Source organism: Petromyzon marinus, chromosome 49, assembly GCF_048934315.1.
Source record: "Petromyzon marinus isolate PM22_M1 ecotype Great Lakes invasive population chromosome 49, UKy_Petmar_22M1.pri1.0, whole genome shotgun sequence".
In the NCBI taxonomy this organism is placed as follows: domain Eukaryota; kingdom Metazoa; phylum Chordata; class Hyperoartia; order Petromyzontiformes; family Petromyzontidae; genus Petromyzon; species Petromyzon marinus.
This window is the reverse complement of record NC_133715.1, coordinates 10,268,245-10,290,893: the sequence shown is the minus strand read 5'-3', so window position 1 is coordinate 10,290,893 and position 22,649 is coordinate 10,268,245. Positions and strand designations below refer to the sequence as shown.

The 22,649-nt window shown below is 53.2% G+C and overlaps 1 protein-coding gene across 4 annotated transcripts in view; it reads left to right on the top strand.

Annotated features, from left to right (window-relative positions):
- Window positions 1–22,649, top strand: part of LOC116952997 (runt-related transcription factor 1-like) — a 155,179-nt gene that overhangs the window by 63,438 nt on the left and 69,092 nt on the right. For all 4 annotated transcript variants that reach the window (XM_032972790.2, XM_032972791.2, XM_076074683.1 and 1 more), the window contains exon 3: window positions 14,728–15,086. In XM_032972790.2, the coding sequence (XP_032828681.1) occupies window positions 14,728–15,086 (359 nt within the window). The remainder of the gene's footprint in view (window positions 1–14,727; window positions 15,087–22,649) is intronic.

Genomic DNA, 22,649 nt, shown 5'->3' with positions numbered 1-22,649 from the left:
CGTCTCGCCGCTGGGAAGGACCGCCGGAGCCAAATCGCGACAGAGCCCCGCTCACAGTTCCCACGAAATTCACTCACCGGTTCACTCCTGCGCTCTCTCACCCGCAGTCAGTCGCCTCCTTGTCAATCTTCTATCGCTACCATCAACGGTTACACACTTGCCTACCCACTCACACACCCACCGGGAGACAAAGGCGGCCGGGCGTGGTGACCGCCACCCACCCCCCTCGTATGCCGTACCGGTCTTCATAGGTGCTGCTCGCGAACGGCACTTATCCCAAAAGTCTGTTTTAGGCTCTTTGACCTCCTTTGTGTAACTTTATTGGCAACGGGCACGACTTTTGGAGAGTGTCTTACTGTCCGCGGCATTTTTACAACCCGAAGCGTTCCGTGCGGATTCAACGTCACTGCGCGTTGCAGGCCGCTGGGCATTTCGGGTCTACGGGGTCGTGCTCAGCAACCGCGATGTCGACGAACTTTAACGCGCAATGAGGGTGCCGCTCAATGCGCAGTGGTGAGAGAAGTTTCAGTTCGATAGGATCACCGCCTCCGTATCAAGGACGCAACGCTCCGATCCACAAATACGAAGGAGACATCACAGCGATGATGATGATGATGCACTCCGCTACTGCGCCTGACGCTGTGGTTATCTGGGGCTTGACCACCCGAATGTGAATCACTGTAGTGGCTGCTCTGCGTCTACGACGTGAGCCGTGCGACCAGAGGAAGAAGACTGCCTCCTCTAGACGTTTGACTCTTGCTGTAAAAGTCAACAGCTGAGAATCGCATTCTCATCTCGAAGTATTTGCGGGCTGCTCAGAGTTCCCCTCTCTGCTGCGTCTGTGCCTCTCACACTGCCCCATTCCACGCGTATCGACTCTATCGCGTTATTCAACTCTATTGAGCAGTTCATGGACACTGGCAGATAGTGTTTTTATTTTTTTAAACCCGCGGTGGCTTCAGTTTAAAAGGCAAACGAATACAACCAGGAGGTTGTGACCTTAAAGGTAACAAACGTGACTTTTGAGTGGCACCTATAATGTACGTAAGGATATATATATATTTTATAAACATATGTGTAAGCGCGCGTGCGTGTGCGTGCGTGTGTGTGGGCGCGCGTGCGTGTGTGTGTGCGTGCGTGTGTGTGCGTGTGTATGGGGAGCGGTGGTGTAGCGGTTAGCGCTACGCTGCGCTATGAACCTGGCGACCCGGGTTCGATTCCCGCTCACGGCCAACACCGGTGACGATTATCTGAACCGGTCCCGGGCCTCCCCTAGGTCGACTCAGCCTCAAATGAGTACCTGGTGCAGTGTGTAAATATCGCCACTAGGGAGACAAAGGCGGTCGGGCGTGGTGCTGGCCACCCACCCCCTCGTGTACCGTTCCGGTCTTCATAGGTGCTCGCTAACAGCACTTGCCCCTACAGTCTGTTACAGGCGTGCGTGTGTGCGTGTGTGCACACCAGGGAGTCCCGCATGTTTGCTCTAAGCCGCAGTGCACTCGCGTCACGACCGCTCGCGTTGTGAGCGCAGAGATCCCCGCCGGCGAGGGTGGTGCCAGGGGCGGTGAGTGCGGAGGGGGTAGAGGGAGACCTCGAGCGCGTGGTGAACGCGGCCTCGTGAACCCCGTCCACAAGTTGGGGGGAGGGCGGCGCATGGAGCGGCACGGATACCGTGCAGGGGACATTGCGACTTCGCGCCGGGGGGCGGGGGGGCTGGGGGGACTCCCAGTACTTTATGTATGTAGCCAACCTTGCTCATCGGAGGCGCGGTGGAAGGAAAGCAAACTAAACACAAAAAAGCAGTGGAGACACGGGCACGTGATCTCTCTTGCGTGTCACGGTCGTGGTAACCTGGAGGTGGTGCCAGGGGTAGTGTTGGTACGGGTGGTGGGAGAGGGGTGGCCTGCGGGTGATTTGGAGAGCGGGCGGGGGTGGGGGGTGGCGACCAGCGATCTTCAGACTCAAAATATTGATTGACACTGGAAGAATCCAATGAGCTATAAAGCTTTTTGTCACATATCTTCATCTTGGATTTGGGGTGGGCGTCCGACCAGTGGTGGCAGCGTGGGTAGATGCAGCCAAGCCGAGAAGTTTGCGAGCCTTGGGAGCCGTTGGTCTGACTGAGAGGTTCTCTGATTGAGAGTCTGTCTGACTGAGAGGCTCTCTGACTGAGATGCTCTGACTGAGAGGCTCTCTGACCTAGAGGCTCTCTGACTGAGAGCTCTGACTGAGAAGCTCTCTAACTGAGAGGCTCTCTGACTGAGATGCTCTGACTGAGAGGCTCTCTGACTGAGAGGCTCTCTGACTGAGAGGCTCTCTGAGAGCTCTGACTGAGAGGCTCTGACTGAGAGCTCTGACTGAGATGCTCTGACTGAGAGCTCTGACTGAGATGTTCTGAATGAGAGGCTCTCTGACTGAGAGGCTCTCTGACTGAGAGGCTCTCTGACTGAGAGGCGCTCTGACTGAGATGCTCTGACTGAGATGCACTCTGACTGAGAGGCTCTCTGACTGAAAGGCTCTCTGACTGAGAGGCTCTCTGACTGAGATGCTCTGACTGAGAGGCACTCTGACTGAAAGGCTCTCTGACTGAGAGGCTCTCTGACTGAGAGCTCTGACTGAGAGGCTCTCTGACTGAGAGGCTCTCTGACTGAGATGCTCTGACTGAGAGGCACTCTGACTGAGAGGCTCTCTGACTGAGAGGCTCTCTGACTGAGAGGTTCTCTGACTGAGAGGCTCTCTGACTGAGAGGCTTTGACTGAGATGCTCTGACTGAGAGGCTCTCTGACTGAGAGGCTCTCTGACTGAGAGGCTTTGACTGAGAGGCTCTCTGACTGAGAGGCTCTCTGACTGAGAGCTCTGACTGAGAGGCTCTTTGACTGAGAGGCTCTCTGACTGAGAGGCTCTCTCACTGAGATGCTCTGACTGAGAGGCTCTCTGACTGAGAGGCTCTCTGCGACGCCGCTCTGCTCACCGAGAGCCACCGCACGGCTCGGCTTTAAGGAGCCGGCCCCGATTCGCGTGTTTTTTTTATCGCCCAGAAAGAGCGAACAAAGTGCCGCTTGTGTGTGCACGTCCGTAAATGTTTGTTTATGAAAAGGAGGAAAGAGAGCGAGAAAAAAAATACCTGGCGGTTTATTTATTTTTTAGCCTGCCACTGCTTGTTTGCGCGTGTGCGTGTGTGCGCCCGCATTCATTCTATTTTGTTTTATTTTTCCACCGCGGTTTGTCTTTATGTATACGACTATTGATAGATGTCCGCAGTCAGATACTGCAGTGGGGTTAATTTTAGCCGAGGTTTTTTTTTTAAGTAAAGTGTCGGTTTGAACGTGAACCTCACAACCTCGGCCCAGGTGTTCAGTATCGGGCTTTTTGTTTTACACTCTCATTTGTGGAACAAGTTGAAACACTCACACGATCCAAACCGGTGCAGAGTTTGCTGCGTTATAAGCTTGGCAACGGAAGCCGATGAAACAAACATATCACGTGTCCAATTAGGTGCGGAGACACCGACTGGACTGCTCCTTCTATTCGTGTGATCTTGAAGCGGATGGTTTCTCACAGTGCGTGATATTTAGTTTTGTTTTGTGTTCTGTGCTCATGTGCGAACTTAAAATACTCTTACGCACTTGCAGACAATTCTCATGGATGGACATACTACAACAGGTCCAGTATTTGGGACAAGACGTCGCTATTCAATAACAATGCAATTGATCTCCCTGCTCAAATGAGTTATGGGTGGAGCTCTGGCTCCATTTATAGCCCTGCACCAATACTTACAATTCTACATTCCTATGTCCGAGACTAAACCTGTCCACAGAATGTGAGGACATACGTCGATGGTTAATAATAATAACAACAACAGCAACAACAACAACAAGACCATTGCTCAAACATCTGCGAGTCCTTCCCATCGAGAAAGCGCCGTGCCTCTTCCAGAAAGTGTCCCAAGCGACAGCAGGAGGATGCGAGGCTGGGGCGATTTCGAAACGGGCAACAAGAAAGATCTTTGACAATCGACGAGGGCCCGTAATCTCCTGACGCCCGGCGGGGCCTTGCGACACTTCGCCTTCCTCCTACCCACTGCGACAGAGTTCCTCTGGCGCGGCTCGGTTATCCTCCCGCCCCACCTCGCGCCTCCCCCCCCCACGCGGAACGACAGCCGCCCGTGGTGCACGAGGGGAGGAGGTGTCGAGATCACGAATCGCGCGTGCTCGCCTCGAGGCTGCGACGGCAACCGGCGCAACAGCGCGAATAGCAAAATAAATTAAAAAAAATCCGTAACGGCATCATCATCAGCAGCAGCAGCTTCTTCTTTTTCGTAAAAGTCTTTATATGAAGAAGGGCTATTGCCTGAAACGTCAGCTGTTGTACACTGACTCCAATTCAGGGCGGTGTCACCGACGGAGGTGTCACGACTGTGACCCCGGTGATGGCCCAAATCACGTGAAGTTATTGCCGCGGAATCAACGCCGCTTGTGACGACGCTGGGAGAATTGATTTTACACTTGTTGACTAATCTCGCTTTTGTATTAAAACAAAAATAGATTCACACAAATTGTTATTACAAATTGTTATTACAAGTACAAATTGTAATAACATACAAATTGTTATTACAATAACATACAAATTGTTATTACAATTTGTATGTTATTACAATTTGTACTTCTCCATTATTGTATGTTATTACAATTTGTACTTCTCCATTATTGTATGTTATTACAATTTGTACTTCTCCATTATACGGAAATAATTTACGTGGAGTTGTTTGCGATCTGCATCGTGTTACTGGTGCCTCGACGTAACACGATGACGGCATCTCGGCGGCAGCGAGGAGTGCACCACTGTGTGTCACGTGAGAGCCAGTGACGACCGCTGGGCACCCGTCAAGTCCACCCCGTGTGTTGTGTTTGTTGTGTGTGTTGTGTTTGTCGTGTGTGTTGTGTGTGTTGTGTGTGTTGTGTTTGTTGTGTGTGTTGTGTGTTTGTTGTGTGTGTTGTGTGTGTTGTGTCTGTTGTGTGTGTTGTGTTTGTTGTGTGTGTTGTGTGTGTTGTGTTTGTTGTGTGTTTGTTGTGTATGTTGTGTCTGATGTGTGTGTTGTGTGTGTTGTGTGTGTTGTGTTTGTTGTGTGTGTTGTGTTTGTTGTGTGTGTTGTGTGTGTTGTGTGTTTGTTGTGTGTGTTGTGTGTGTTGTGTCTGTTGTGTGTGTTGTGTCTGGTGTGTATGTTGTGTGTGTTGTGTTTGTTGTGTATGTTGTGTGTGTTGTGTTTGTTGTGTGTGTTGTGTGTGTTGTGTGTGTTGTGTTTGATGTAACCTTGTCAGAGGTTCGCTCTCCCAGTGGCTCTTTTTAAACCTAGGCTTATCGCTGTAACTTTGCCTTCTGATTTTACACCAGAATCTTCAGATTATTTTACCATTCAAAGTTGCCTCCTTTTTGTATTGTTCATAATTTACCAGTGTTTGTACAATAGTTATAAATGTTTTGTTTTTATCTCGTCTTCAACCTTGTGGTAATGAGAGGCGCTCTATAAATAACTTTGCCTTCTGATTTTATTCTGGAATCTTATGATTATTTTACCATTCAAAGTTGTCTCATTTTTGTATTGTTTATAATTTACCAGTGTTTATACAATAGTTCTAAACGTTTTGTTATTATCTCGTCTTCAACCTTGTGGTAATGAGAGGCGCTCTATAATTAACTGTGTCTTCTGATTTTATTCTGGAATCTTCTGATTATTTTACCATTCAAAGTTGTCTACTTTTTGTATTGTTTATAATTTACCAGTGTTTATACAATAGTTCTAAATGTTTTGTTTTTATCTGGTCTTCAACCTTGTGGTAACGAGAGGCGCTCTATAATTCTTATAATTAATGCAGGTGCAAGTAAAAACTGAAAATGTCATCAGTAAGCAGCTGGGTTAACTGAAAAGCCAAATGCAGAGCGATGGTGGTTGGTTGTCTTTTTGTGGTGACCGGGCTGAGATGATCACCGCTCTCGTCATAGGCGGTTAAAACGCGGATTCGAACGCAGAGGAGTCCATCAGTAAACCGGTTCAGTGGCCGTGATCGCCTGAGCCCAAAACCAGCCACCTTGAATACACAGTTTACTTGGACGTAGTTTGAGAATGTACGCACAAAATGTTGAACTTCTTTCGCAACGTACGTAGCTTATCGAAGGTACGGGTAAGGACGACACACTGCTGTATTGTGTAATGTTGTACACTAACAAACAAACCTTGTTGTCAGCCACTGCTGGATGAGGGCTTGGTTGTTGGCCATACTTCACCATTCCTGTCACTCGGTGTGCTGAATATGCTTCGCATTATAAGACGCTGCGGAAATGTAATGCCGTCTCAATATGAATTGCCCGTTGCCAATAAAGTTACAAAAACCTGGCCAAAGACAAAAAAACCCGTGTAGCCTTCAACAGGATGTGGGGCAAGTGCTGTTCTCGAGTAGCACCTCCGATTAGCACGAGTGGCTGCATAGGGTGCGAACGAAGCGACATGCGTTCAACACACAGACATACAAGGCCGGTAAGACTCATGAAGGAGTGGGTGGCTTGCACCACGCCCTGCCACCTTTGTCTCCCAAGTGACGATTTTTACATATCGCACCAGGTACTCATTTGAGACTGAGTCAACCTACACACACACACACGTACGTACACACACACACACGTACACACGCACGCACGTACACACGCACGCACGTACACACGCACGCGCGCGCGCTTATGGGAAACACGCAAGAGCAAAATTGACGAACGCGATGGAACAGTGATAATTGATACGTCAATAGGCAGAGATAATAACCACCCACGTGGGTTCTTACCAACGGTACATATCCATAGGCACATGGGGCAATGCTGTTGTAGTGCGTGCGCGTGCGTGTGTGTGCCTGCTCAAGTAATGCCAGTAGTGAGCGGTGGTGCAGCGGTTAGCGCGCTGCGCTACGAGCCCGCGAGTTCGATTCCTGCTCACGGGACAATACCGGTGACGAATATCAGAACCGGTCCTGGACCTCCCCTAGGTCGACTCGGCCTCGATTGAGTCCCTGGTGCGATGTGGAAACATCGCCACCCGGGAGACAAAGGCGGCCTGGCGTAGTGCGGGTCATCCCACACCCATCGTGTGGCCTACCCGGCCGTCACAGGTGCTCGCTACCGGCACTTGCCCCAATAGTCTGTTAAGGGGCCATCCATTGAGTAGGTACGCAAAAATCTGTCAAAACTTGACCCCTCCCCCCCTACCTGTATGCACGCGTACTTCATACACCTCCCCCCCCTACCTGCGTACGTACGCCTGACGCACCCCCCACTCCCCCGTTTCCTATGCGTACATTGGCAGTAGACCCCCCATACGCAAGCGAACGCATTTGGGGTAACCCCCCCCTCCCCCCTCCATGCGTACGTGCTAAATGGATGGCCCCTAAGGCTATACGGGGGATCTTTGTCTTTGTAGTGCAATCCACGGATTCACGCACGCTGCTTTTGACTCGTGTCGCCACCTAGCGGCGAAGAGGACCGATCGGGCCGGGATGAAACCCAAAGTTTGTCTCTTTGTCTCGTCCCCTCTCGGCTCATTAAAATTATTTCAGTGGCTGGGCGACGTCGTTATTGATAATGAAATAAATGCGATGCCCTTCGTTTATTCATTCGAAGGGGGTTATATTCGGGAAGTAGTTTATTCTGTGACTCAATGGCCGGACAAAACTGCTTCTTGTGTTGTAAGTTTCGGTACGAACGTCGACACTTATTTACTGGAAATTGAGAAAATTGTCCGCAGTCCAAGCGAACTCAAATGAATAATATCGCACAACTGCCTTGTGTGTGGACTATTCACCGAGGCTGAAAGAGGCGCATTGATGATGATTACGTCCCACTATTCATTGCTATATTTTAAAACGTTGACAAACGTAATGGGTGTGCATATGCACTTTAGTGATTATTTGTACGGTTGGCTACGTACGGTGCGAAAGAAGTTCAACATACAGGACGTAACAATGCCGTGTAACGCGGTTGCGTGCGGAGGCGCCAATTGGGGTGGGTGGTCAGTGCACTGCGCTTATCAACCCGGACCGCCCAAGTTCGATTCCCGATCACGACGAGCATCAGTGGCGCGTAATGTCTCACCCCAACTCCCACGTCCCTCGCCTGCTTGGTCACGCTGGTCCAGTGTGGGTTGGTGAAGTATTTTATTGTCAAACGACGGACTCCGACTGCCTCGGAGGCGTGGGGAGCCCTTCCATGCATGAGTGGATCGTCCAAAGGCTGTGATTTGTTTTTTTTGTTGTTGTTGTTTAAGAGTTGCGCATGTATTAGGCGCGTGAAGTATTGATGCTTCCCCATGGCGGCGATGGTGACGAGTAATGCCTTAAACCCCGCAGCCTTCACCCCACGTGGCACGCGCGCGAGTGCGTAGTATCGGTTTGTTTTGGTAAAATGTGTACGAAGCGTAGCGCGTCGCGACGCGACTTCTTGTGCAATTGTGTACGGATAGATGACTTCATACCAATAAGAAGCCTCTCCGTGGGTTGATCGTGGGCGTTGTTTCAGCATTACTTTACCACTCGGGTCGGTGGGGGTTGACGTGAAAGGAGGTTGGATGGTAGTGGGGGGACAGGACTCGCCACTGATGTTGGCCATGACTGAGGATTCACTCAGGTTGCACAGTGCGCTAACCACTGCGCCACCGCTCCAACGACGCCTGCTTAAACATGTCATGAATGAAAAATAAACGCTAAATATTACAGTGATCGATAAACGAACACAGCTCAACGCATCCAAAAGCTCAAACGCGCGGTTGCAATTCCACGTTCTTATGACACGGCACAGAATATCCGACAGTCTACTACCACCAAACGAGCCGCCGTTACCGGACGGCACAGTAGTGTACCTATTTTAGCGACCCCGTATCGATGATAGGCTGAGACAACGACCGATATCCATAATGGACCGTCAGTTCAATGACGAAGCAACTGTCGGGCGCAAGGTGACGTGTTGGAGCCGCTTGCAAGCCCACTGTGTCGAGAGCATGCACTGGCCAATAACATCCGGTAGACCAGTCGTTCTTGCTTTGCCCTCCGGACTGCTGATGAGCAACTGAACAAAAAGGGGCGAAGCCGGGATAGTGTTGGAATCTGTCAACAAATGCTGCTGGTTAACAGTAGGCCGGTTGGACGACGTTATTGTGTCTTTGAATCGTGGGGTATGCCTAATGGAAGGTGACTAATGTAAATTCCAACAGACATTGTTCAGTCCTCTGTAGTCACCGACCTCCTTCTCCGGGCTACGAGACGCTCCGCAAGGTAAGACGCGTCCCAATACCTGTGCGTGGCGTCAAATCAGTTATACAAACATAGACAAAGGTCCCCCGTGTAGACCTAAAAGACTGTTGGGGCAAGGGCTGTTAGCGAGCACATATGAAGGCCGGCACCGTGGCAACACAACGCCCGACCGCCTTTGTCTCCCCAGTGATGATGTCTTTACACACCGCACCAGGTACTCGTTTGAGGCTGAGTCGACCTAGGGGAGGCCCAGGACCGGTTCAGATCATCGTCACTTGGTGTTGGCCGTGAGCGGGAAGCGAACTCGGTGTCGCCGGGTTCGTAGCGCAGCGTAGCGCTAACCGCTCCACCACCGCTCCCCATTTAAAACCACCGGGAGCTGAGAGTGGCGTCTAACAATCGGAGGACTGCGGTCTGTGCGATTACAACGCCAACCCCAGACAGAGAGACACTGGCTGTGTTGTCCGTGTCACTGAGTCGACTACGGTGATGATTCGCCACTCAGGAATGGAGAGAGAGAGAGCGAGAGCCGCGTGAGCGCGCAATGCATTACAGCGAACAGTCACGGATTTTAAAGCCACCCTCAACTCGGGTATCCCATTACCGTCATGGCGATGGCCGTGGTTAATAATACACGCTCGGCCATGCCCATCCACTGCTGGATGTTATGAGACCTCGCCGCGATGGTTAGTGCGGGGCGGGGGGTGGGGGGCTTGGTCAATGTGTGGTGGCGGTTTGAGGGAGGGGATCCCCGGGACTCATTCAGACGTCTCTCGTCGCCGACGGGAGCTGCGGTTGCCAATTTGGGTCAGCGGTTTCAGAGCGCGCTGCGCTAACCGCCGCGCCACCGCTCCACTCTTGCGGGCTCGTACTGCAGCCTGCCAGAGTGTTGTTTGGGAAGCCGCACGTTCGTTACGCAATCGAGCCCGGCTTGTTGATAGTCGGCGATTGAGTGGTGGCGCAGTGGTTAGCGCTGCAAAACCCGGCTCAGCTGAGTTACCCGCCACGGCTAACGGCAGCGGCGAGTGATATCTGTACCGGGTCCTGCACGGCGATCGCCCTTGACCCTGCCTCATCGCACTGACCAGGCTGGTGAAGTATGGTGAAACAACCCCGATGTTCGCCACGGAGAACGTGCAAGCATTCACCCAGCAGTATGTTGCGCTTGCACGTGGGGATAGTCCAACGCCTCCGTAAAAGCAACAATGTAGGTGGGTGATGCTCGAGTTGGTCGATCGGCAGGGCGCATGCGGTGGGGTGAAGTGTGGGTACAGCCACTTCCTCCGAGGCGTCTGAAAGCGCGGGCCAACATCCCTTCAACAGCGGGGCTCTCTCGAGCTGCCCGCGAGTGGTGGCAATGCCCTTCCGCCCGCAGTGGCGTGAGCAAGCAATTGCGGGGCCGCGCTTCGAGGGACTACTGCTACTTCTATGACCCCCCCCCTCCCCCCCCTCTGCGAGTGCATATCGAGTCGAACGCAAGACGGTTTACCAGGGCGGTGGATGCCAGACTGTTATGAATTTCTCTCTCTCACTCACTCATATATTTATTTTTTTAGTTTTCCGAGAATCAAGCGCGCTGGTATTTATTGAAAACCACGTGACTTGCCCCCTCCGAAGTGCTGACGACTCCGCGATTTGAGAGGCCCAAAGCTTCCTTGCTCGGTGTAGTGGCGCGGTAACGACGTTATCAGCTCAGGTGGGGCCCCAATGTTTGATTCGTCTCGCACGGTCGAACCCAGGCTGCTGTTCTACACAGCGGCTCCTCTTGCCTCGCCACATCGCTGCGCTCACGGTCTCTGATATTTAACGCTGTATGGGGCGCTCCGTCGTTGTTGTTGTTCTTTGACACCGTTGTTGATGACAGATCTCGCGGTGATTGACAAGGGGGCCCGGACTCGTAGCTTTGGCCATTGGGGAGGGGGCAAGGCACCCCCTCTGCCCCCCCTGCCCCCCCCTCCTCTAAGCAGCGTGGCAATTCCGTCGGCTCGAGAGCACGGGACAACGGCATGTCGAGACGAGTGTGACGGACATGCCAGAAGAGGGATGGAGCCCGTCCAGAGATGTGAACCTCATGCGGCTCGGCTCGAGTGCAGCCATTCTCGGTGGGGTTCTTGTTGTTGTCGCCGCCGCATCGCACGAGATCAAGGCATCGTAGCAGCGACGGCGACTTGAGGACGTCTTCATCCAGCAGTGGATTAACCACGGATGACGACGATGACGTTCACACTGCGGGGAGGGGTAGTGTAGCTGTTAGCGCTACGCTGCGCTACGAACCCGGCGACCCGAGTTCGATTCCCGCTCAGGGCAAACACCGGTGACGATTATCTGAACCGGTCCAGGGCCTCCCCTAGGTCGACTCAGCCTCAAATGAGTACCTGGTGCGGTGTGTAGTAAACATCGCCACTGTGGAGACAAAGGCGGCCGGGCGTGGTTTTGGCCACCCACCCTTCGTGTGCAGTGCCGGCCTTCATAGGTGCTCGCGAGCGGCACTTGCCCCAACAGTCTGTTCAGGCTACACGGGGGATCTTTGTCTTTGTGTGGTGACTGTGAGGAGCGGTGGCGCAGTGGTGAGCGCATTGCGCTGCGATATTCGGCAGCGTGAGAAAGCTTGTCTTGCCTCCGAAACGTCGTGATTTAATTTAGTTGTTTTCATTTATTTTATTTTACCTACGTGACTTTACCGAAAAAAAACAAAGAGTAGCGTGAGAAAGTTCCATGTCCGGCAAGGGCGAACTCCATCGGTCGCGAGTAAATATCTCAACGGGTCAGCCTTCACATCGGTCTACTCAGCCCCTTGACACAAAACAGTGCGGTGTGTGTGAGAGTGTGTGCGAGTCTGTGTGAAAGTGTGTGTGTGTGTGCGCGTGTGTGTGTGTGCGTGTGTGTGTGAGTGTGTGTGCGCGTGTGTGTGCGTAAGTGTGTGTGCGTGTGTGTGCGCGTGTGTGTGCGCGTGTGTGTGCGTGAGTGCGCGTGTGTGTGCGTAAGTATGTGCGCACGTGTGTGTGTGTGTGTGTGCGTGAGTGCGCGTGTGTGTGCGTAAGTATGTGCGCACGTGTGTGTGTGTGTGTGTGTGCGCACGTGTGTGTGTGTGTGTGTGCGTGAGTGCGCGTGTGTGTGCGTAAGTATGTGCGCACGTGTGTGTGTGTGTGTGTGTGCGCACGTGTGTGTGTGTGTGCGCACGTGTGTGCGCGTGTGTGTGCGTGAGTGTGTGCGCGTGTGTGCGTAAGTGTGTGTGCGTGAGTGTGTGCGCACGTGTGTGTGTGTGAACATCAGCGGCGTCGTTCTCAATGTAAACGGCGCTCCCGAACTTGTGAGACTGCATGCCGGGCGACAGGGAGGGGAGCGATGGGGGTGATGCTTTGCTCTTGAGTGATTTTTCACGATAAGCGCCTGGTGGTGGTGATGATGACGATGCCTGGGTAAGAGTGGCCAGCGAGCAGTGAGCCCCCAAACTCCGCCAGTCCCTGGTGACTCACTCGCCACGCGCGCCCTGAGTCGATGCGAGTTGTGTCACCGGCCTCGTCTCGCTATCGCTGTGCACAAGGATGGGGGTGGGGGGAGAGGAGGTTGTGGGGGGGGGCGGTCAGGAAGGGGAGGAGACGGATGGGTGGGGGTGAGTGGGTTGGAGAACGCACGAGCGAGCGGGTGGGGGTGCAGGCGAGGCGCGGCTGAGAAGTCCCCAACTCGTACAGCCGCCGTCCCCTCCCCCTTCCCTCCCTCCCTCTCTCCAAGACGCCTCCTTACACAGCCAGTCACGCATCCACCCGTCCCACCCCATCCCTCCCCCTCCCTCCCCTCCCTCCCCAATACATCCTCCACACGCTGCCTGCTCGGCCAGACTCGCCGGTAGCCGAGAAGCGTGGCTCGAATAGAATCGCCGGGCAGCGTCAAAATCGCGTCCACACCACCGCTCTCGGCCTTCAGCTCAGTGATCAGCCCCCCCCCCGAACCCCCCCAACCGCGTGCGCCCTCACGGCCCCCCCCCCCTCCGCAAACCACAGCGACAGGGCGAACCGCAACCCCGAGTGCGGTTCTGGTGTCGAGGAGGGACACTCTCGGTGTGGCAGCTCGCGAGCAAGCGAGAGTGAGATCATTATTAATGTTACGCGCGCACGTAGGGCGCAAATTGAGTTACCCTACTTGTCGTCGTTCTTGTTATTAGTGTTTGCGCAGAGTATTTTTTTTTTGTATTACGAAGACCGCGCACCGCGTAGCAAGCAGGATATTTTCTTGGTATTCGAAGAGTTATCTTGAACACGCGTTTGTCGCTAACGACTGCGAAGAAGGCAGCGACTCAACTTGTCAACAGTTGCGGCACAGCCAGCTTATAAAAACGTGGACTATACTGCTTCCGCTGCTGCTACTACTGCTACCATTCGTATTTGCTCTAAGTTTGTTTACTTTGAACATTTCTATTTCATCCAAGTCGCAAGCGCCAAAGCTTTCGCCGTCACCGCCATGCATCATCACATTCATTAATTCACTCGTTCTCATTCCTTCATTGACTCATTCATTTCTTCGATGACGCCATAGTGAACATTGAATTGGGCTTCACCCGGAACGTCTCATCATTCACACGCCTGTACACTGTAGCATCACGACAGTATACAACATATACTGTAAGTAGTATAGTGTAATATACTGTAATTACGCATGTGTCTCATAGCGTCAGTCTTACACGGCAGCTCATATTGTTAACACGCCTACGCACCGCAGAATCACGACAGTCTATATAAATACTGTCATCGTAGATGTGTCTGACGGCGTAAGTCTTGCATAGAAGACGGCACCAGCGGTAGCAGCGTTTAAAGCGACCTGTCAATCTCGACTCGAGTCCCCACAGCATCCATGGACAGATAGTATTATTAATTCACAGCAGCTACTTGCTATTATTTTAAACCGCTTTACGGGAAGCGGCTCTTAGCTCGGCCTGACATTTCTCTCCCCGCTGTTTGGTTCTCACGTCTGTGGTGGCGGAGGCGTGGGTGCCGGCCTCTGTGTACGGTGCAAGTTTTGGCTTTTCAATCAGGAAGGGCAGCAGCTATGCGTAAGTAGTAGCAGACTGCTCGTACGCGCGCACTGCACGCACAGACTGCAACGTGAGCGCAGCTGAGTCTGTAGCAGGTGCATGCCTCTCACAAGTAAGGGAGATACGTTGAGATAGGTGCTGTGGATTAGGCGGGCAGGACAGGCAGGGTGATATCCAGACAGGCAGCCCTCCAGGCACGCCAATATCTGGACAGGAAGTCAGCCAGACAGAGAGATATCCAGACAGCCAGACAGGCACATATCGAGACAGCCTGCCTCTGAGCCGTCCAGGCAGACAGACAGCCCTCCGGGCATACGGGGAACCATCCAGACATCTCTCACCCCACACCGCTCGGCGCAGCACGGACACGCGAGGCGGACGCGCAGACGACTGAGACGATGCGCACTCTCGTAGAGACGGGCGGCGGTGCCGGGCGGCGCTTCGCGGCTCCACCCGTGGCCAAACTGGCGGCCGAGGGACTCGGCGGCTCCAGCGACGGGGCGCTGCTGCACCACCACCACCAGCAGCACCAGCAGCACCAGCAGCACCAGCTGGGCACGGGGGCTGCCGGGGCCATGGGGGTGCCTGCGGCCAACTGCCAAGACGCGGCCGCCGCGGGGGCCGCCGGCTCCCTGCTGCACTCGAAGCGCGCGACGGCGGACGTGCTGGCTGACCACCCCGGGGAGCTGGTGCGCACAGACAGCCCCAACTTCCTGTGCTCCGTGCTGCCCTCACACTGGCGCTGCAATAAAACTCTGCCCGTGGCGTTCAAGGTGAGTGAACGATGATGGGGAGGTGGTGGTGGTGGTGTTCACGGTGGCGGTGATTGTGACGCTGTCTGCGGTGGTGATCGGGGGGTGGTGATGGTAGCGAGGAAGGTGGAGGTGGTGATGGTGTGCGTACTATTGTAAAACTAATGTATGAAGTCATTGCTGAATTGGCGGATTGCAGAGTGGATGTGTCGAGTACTGATTTGTGTGTGTATATGTATTTTGAGGTCGGGCAATGTCTCAGCTTGGGTTTGTAAAAGTGCAGCAGGAGGCCGCAGTCGTGATGTTATGAGTTGCAATTCAGGTCATTGTTTATGTTCGCATCATCAGCAGCAGCATTTCCATTAGCACCACAACCATCATGATTTAGTGGTGGGTAATATGACAGTCGTCGCACCACTTTTGAATCCAATAACAGTTCTTTTTAAAAATGCATGTACTGGTCCCCGCCATAGGAATGTGCAATTTTTAACCACTAACGGTGTGATTTAACCCGTTAGAGGACGCGACCTCCAGGCTTGCAGTTCGATTGTGACACTTGACACTGCGTCCATTGTGACCACAGCTAACTGGGTTCAAATAATTCATGAATGAATGGGATGAGTGCGTGAATGGAGTCGCGTGCGTGACGCTGTGATGTGACTGCGATGGCACAGGTCGCGTTTGTGCTGTCAGCTCGCAGCGCGAAAGCTTCCCACACCTGCGTAGTGACATCGCCCAATCACCTCCAGGGTCTGCTCACCGTGTGCCACGGTGTCTCTGCAGAACCCACGCACACACCGCTTCATACACACGTACGCCTTTACTCCATACACATATACGTACACCCGCATTAACACACGCACCCTTATATCCAGATAAATTAGACATTCATCCACGCCCGCATACACACACACACCTTCATTGGCACCCACCTCCTCGCCTTCATATCCACATACAAACGCACTGCCCCTTTGTATACACACGTACGCACACACATCCCAATGTACACATAAATACACCTTTACGTGCACACCCCTTCAAACGGATACTAATGTTTGCATACACTCGCTTGCAAGCGTAAATGTACTTAGATTTGTTCATTATAATGTAATTATGTAAATGTCGGTGGTTATATGCAACTGCGTGTATATGTGCAAAGCTATACTACTGCAATACAAAGGTGTATGAGCTAATGTCTGTATGTATAGAAACAGGTCCTTGCAGGGTGGGCTGGTAGGAACATTGGAATTTTTTTACACCCAACAGCACGAGATTTCACTTCGTTAAAGTATTGAAAGGGGACGGACGGACGGACACATTAATCTATTGCAGGCTGGTACACCCAGTTTACAACTTCGTTCCTACCAGTATAATGTCCAACATACGCATATACAAAGACAAAGATCCCCCGTTAGGCAATTACAGAGGGTTTGACGGGGTAAGTGCTGTTGATGACACGTGCTCACACACCGATGGCACGTGTTCACACGCCGATGACACGTGTTCACACGCCGATGACACGTGTTTATACACCGATGACACGTGTTCACACACCGATGACACGTGTTTACACACCGATTGCACGTGTTCACACACCGATTGCACGTGTTCACACACCGATGGCACGTGTCCACACACCGATGGCACGTGTCCACACACCGATGGAACTCGGGTTGCCGGTTGTCGTGGGCGCAGCGCGCTAACCGCTTCGTGCACCGCTCCTCACGAGATCTTGACCCACGCGAGACACGTGCGTGCGGGTATGTGCACTTTAGAGCAGTGGACACAAAGCCAAGGGAGCCCGCTGCCAACATCTCACAACCACTGAGGAAGGCTACACAACTACGCGGGTTGTGGGCGCAGCGGTCGTCAAGAGGGGTTCCTCCTGTCACTTCCACAGGGTTCTGAGGTTCCTTCTAAGAACCCTCCGAGGGACGATGGCCGAGAGACAAAGGCTGAACGGGACATCTTTGTGTGACGAAGGCCTCATTGTTTGCGCGTCACTATCTTCATCGGGGATGCTAAGGCTCACACGTTAGGATTCCTCCATTCGGAGCCATCGCTTAGACTGAGAGCCCCCTGATGAAGGCTGCTTGGCTTGTGTGCACTGCACTCACAGCAATGTCAATATCTGACGTCTCTGCTTCTGCTGTTTCCACTCAGTTGTAAACAGCAAATGGTAAACAATGCCTATCGCCCACTTCCTGGACGCATCGACACGACGCAGTGAACGCATCAGCACAATAGAGAGTTTTGACTCCACGATTTTAAAGCAGCAGCAGCAGCAGCCATGACCAATCCATTGCGGGATGAAGAGTCTCCTCCACAAGCCCGTCACCATCCCGCACGATCAAGCGATGTAGAGCAATCCGAGATCATTTGGCCGCTCCGTCTCCGCTAGGGACCACCCTCTCGGGCGCACTTTCTCTCTCTGGGTGCAAACCCCGAAGCAAATTGAACGCTCGCTTCAAAGCACGTCACACGTACACACCGTAGATTAACTTTTTCTTTTTAGATTGCTTCAACCGTCGCTGTGATCCCACGTGTTCGATTGTGCAATTGATCAGTCAGGAACACGACTCCCTTTTCTCGCCAGTCGTAGTTGATGCCTCCTCCTCCTCCTCTCCCTTGTGAGTCAACAGGACGCGGGTTAGAGGCCACGTGCAAAGCGGCCCCAGTGTGCGATGCTCACGCCGCGTCTCTTTGCCTGAATGGATCTGCGTCTGGGCGAACGGGGTCATTACCGCGACATGATGACGCGTTGTCCCTAACATCACCAAAATATATAACAAACACACTATATATTCACACACACACACACTATGTATACACAAGTGCTGTTATCGTGCACCTATTAACGCCAGGCCTCCGGGTTCGAAGTGCAGCAGTGCGCTAACCACAATGCCACCGCCTCCCCAAGGTATATATATGTGTGTGTAAATGTATTACATACACAACCCCCATTCATCACGACCAGTCGCCTGTATCTATAATTGATGATCCATACTAGGTTATTTTTGGGGTTAGATCGCGTAAATATCAATGCGTCGTTAAACTCGCCACCACCCGACACAGCCAATTAGTACATTAGTATTGGCTGGGTCAAAACAATATTACGGATAATATTGGTCGCGAAAGCTTACGTGTTAAATAATTGACACTGATGTTAACGCACCGAATCGCAGGTGCTTTTTAAGGCCCAGTCGACCTAGAGGAAACACAGAAGCGGTTAAACTATTCCACGCCACTGATGTTAACGGGGAGTCGAACCCAGGTCACAGGGTGCGTGCAAATGCACACAAAAGACAAAGATAAAGGTCCCCCATATAGCCTTAACAGACTGTAGGGGAAAGTGCTGTTAGCGAGCACCTATGAAGGCCGGAACAGTACACGAGGGGGTGGGTGGCCAGCACCACGCCCGACCGCCTTTGTCTCCTTAGTGGCGATGTTTACACACCGCACCAGGTACTCATTTTAGGCTGAGTCGACCTAGGGGAGGCCCGGGACCGGTTCAGATAATCGTCACTGGTGTTGGCCGTTAGCGGGAATGGAACCCGTGTCGCCGGGTTCATAGCGCAGCGTAGCGCTAACCGCTACACTATCGCTCCCCACATTAAGCCCACACACAGATACACACACACAGATACACACACACAGATACACACACAGATACACACAGACACAACAACAACAACCGCCATTCGCCACTAAGTGGCGGTGACGTCACCACGACGCTTGTGCCAGGCTATGTGCACCCCGAGGCCACGTGAAGTGTCGAACGCCCGCTGGCAGGAGGTCACGGGGCAGACCCAGGTGCCACGGGTCGACTGACTGAGATGACTGGCTGATGCACCACCTGTGCCCCCTACTGTGCCAACCTGCTGTGCTTTAGCCACCCGGCGCTCCGCTCGTTGTTCTGAGCGTCGCTCCTCCGCCTCCGTTGTTGTTGGAGGGAGACTACCTCCAACTGCCCAGTAGCGTCCTTCACGAGCCTCCTCCACAGAGGCCGATCTTGACACCGCTGGTACCAGTCATCGGCAAGTCCACCCAGCTCCACGTCCTCCTGTACCACATCACTCCATCTCTTCTCTAGCCCGTGCCGCGCCCGCTTAGCCCCCTCAATCCGGCCAAACAAAAGCTGTTTCGGCATGCGGTGGCTGGGCATGCGGGCTACATGACCCAGCCATCGCAGCCTTGCCCGCCGGAGGAGCTCACCGATGGGACCTTGCCCAGATCTTTAAAGGATTTGTGAGCTCCTCACACAATCCAGTCTGGTTAAACCCAGGATGGATCGTAGGCAGGCCAGCCTAAATGTTTCTAACCGGCGAAGATGTTCCATTAGGGGGGTCCACAGACACAACACACACAGACACACACACAGATACACACCAGCAGACACACAGAGATACACACACACAGATCCACACACACAGATACACACACACACAGATACACACACACACAGATAGACACACAGATACACAGATACACACACAGACACACACACACAGATACACACACAGACACACACACAGATACACACACAACAACAACAACAACAACAACCGCCATTCGCCACTAAGTGGCGGTGACGTCACCACGACGCTTGTGCCAGGCTATGTGCACCCTGAGGCCACGTGAAGTGTCGAACGCCCGCTGGCAGGAGGTCACGGGGCAGACCCAGGTGCCACGGGTCGACTGACTGAGATGACTGGCTGATGCACCACCTGTGCCCCCTACTGTGCCAACCTGCTGTGCTTTAGCCACCCGGCGCTCCGCTCGCTGTTGTGAGCGTCGCTCCTCCGCCCTCCGTTGTTGTTGGAGGGCGACTGCCTCCAACTGCCCAGTAGCATCCTTCACGAGCCTCCTCCACAGAGGCCGATCTTGACACCGCTGGTACCAGTCATCGGCAAGTCCACTCAGCTCCACGTCCTCCTGTACCACATCACTCCATCTCTTCTCTAGCCCGTGCCGCGCCCGCTTAGCCCCCTCAATCCGGCCAAACAAAAGCTGTTTCGGCATGCGGTGGCTGGGCATGCGGGCTACATGACCCAGCCATCCCAGCCTTGCCTGCCGGAGGAGCTCACCGATGGGACCCTGCCCAGATCTTTCAAGGATTTGTGAGCTCCTCACACAATCCAGTCTGGTTAAACCCAGGATGGATCGTAGGCAGGTCAGCCTAAATGTTTCTAACCGGCGAAGATGTTCCATTAGGGGGGTCCACGTTTCGCAAGCGTAGAGAAGGGAGGGAATGACCGTGGCCGAGAAGACCTGAAGCTTAGTGCGGAGCGACAGACCAGGTAGCTTCCACACAGCGTTACGCAACCGATGAAAAGATATTGCCGCTCGACTGATTCGGAGTGAGACCTCTGCTGTTAAACTGGAGCCAGTCATAAGCACACTGCCCAGGTATGGGAAACTCTCCACTCTCTCCACAACTGCCCCATCACCGATTGGGAGTTGTGGGGGTGGAGTGTCCGATGGTACAAAATACCCAGGCAGGTGCTTAGTTTTGGTGGGGCTGATGGTAAGGCCCCACCTCTTAGTGGCACGCTCCAGTCTCAGCAGCAGCGTCTGCAACTCCTCCTCTGACTGAGCAGCTATTACCAAGTCATCAGCATACATAACGTGGTTGAGCAATAGGGAGCCATCCCTTGACCGCACCCGGGCATCGATTAGCCTCCCATTATATCTGTACCATATGGAGATTCCCCCGGTACAGCTATTGAAGGCTTCACGAACTACGTGGTCAAAATAGATGTTAAATAATGTGGGAGCCAGAGGACATCCCTGTCGCACCCCAAGGTGTACAGGGAATGGCTCTGACTCCCGGCCACGTAGTTTTACCCGGGCCCGCTCACCATCATGAAGGTCCTTAATGATCGTGAGCAGAGGGTCAGGTACTCCAAAAGCACGAAGAACGACCCAGAGCCCAGGCCTACTGATGGTATCATAGGCCTTGACCAGGTCAATAAAGCAGAGATGTAGGTCTTGTTGGAATTCCCTACACCTCTGCTGTAGCAGACGGACAGAAAATATGGCATCTGTGCAGGACCGCCCTTTCCTGAAACCGCATTGGGGCTCCGCAAGCCTCTCCTCAGCGTGCCTGGCAAGGCGATGCTGAATAATCCTTGCCAGGACCTTTCCCGGCACACTGAGGAGTGAGATGCCCCTGTAGTTGTTACAGTCTGTGCGGTCCCCCTTCTTAAAAAGGGGGACCACCAGGGCATCCTTCCAATCCTGCGGAACCCGTCCAGTGGTCCAGACTGTTGTTATGATGTCATATAGGGCAGTCTGTGCACAAACGCCACCCTCCCTCAGCATTTCGCTTGGGAGATCATCTCTGCCCGCTGCCTTTCCTGGTCTCAGACTCCGGATCGCCTTCAATACTTCCTCAGCAGATGGCACCTCAGCCAGCCACTCACAGGGGGTGACTTCATCCAATATTTGAGGCACCGCAGCCTCAGCAGGGTCATCCTCACTTTGTGCCACGATGTTTTCCTGGCTGTGGGATTTTCCCTCCCCCAGGACCTCACAGAAATGCTCAGCAAATCTGCGAACCTGTTCCTGGGGGTCGGAAATTGGATCACCGTTTTTTCCCCTAATGATGGTAATAGGTGTGGCGCTGCAGGTTACTTTTTTGATGGAGTTAAATAGCGATTTGTGATCACGGGCCACTGAGGCAGACTCCATCTCCTCAGCAACCCGCGACCACCACCCATCCTTGCAGCGCCTCACGGCTCTCCGAACCTCCGAGCGAAGGCTGCGGTAAGCCTCCTCATTCTCTGACGTGGGATTCTGTAGCCGATGACAGTGGGCCTGTCGCTTTTTCTCAACCATCCTGAACAACTCCTCTGTCATCCAGGGTGTCTGGGGAGGTCTGGACCGTGTACCCAAAGCAGCCATTGCAGCTGCATGAGTCACAGTCCTAAACCTCGCCCATTTACCCTCGACATCAGGAGGAGTCGGGGACGATGCCAATCCCAGCCGCAAGCGATGATGAAATTCTCGCTTGCAACTTTCATCAGATAACTGAGACCAGGCCACTTTAGGTTGGAATGGGGTCCTGGGTGTACACCCACCACCGGAGTGGAAGAATGGCAGGCGCATCTTACAGATGACTAGTCGATGGTCAGAGGGCAGATCAGCTCCACGGTAGGTCCTGGTGTCAAGGACATGGGCTCGCATTCGCTGGTCCGTCACTATGTAGTCCAGCAGATGTTCTTGCTTGGACCCGGCATGCATCCATGATGTTGTGTGGATGCGCCGATGCCGGAACAGCGTGTTGGTAATTACAAGCCCATGGGCTGCACAAAAATCTAGCAGCCTCCTACCATTGTTATTGAGCTGATCTGGCCCATGCCCTCCAATCACTCCAGACCAGGTGCCAGTATCATGACCAACTCGGGCATTGAAGTCACCCAACATGATGACTCTATCCCGAGGGGCCACTTTAGCCAGCACCTGTGACAGGAGGTCATAGAAGGCATCTGACTCATCGGCTTTGCCTGCATCCCTCCACGGATGTTCATCTTCGGTGGGGGCATAAGTAACCACGACCACCATTCCTCGCCTCCGGTTGAT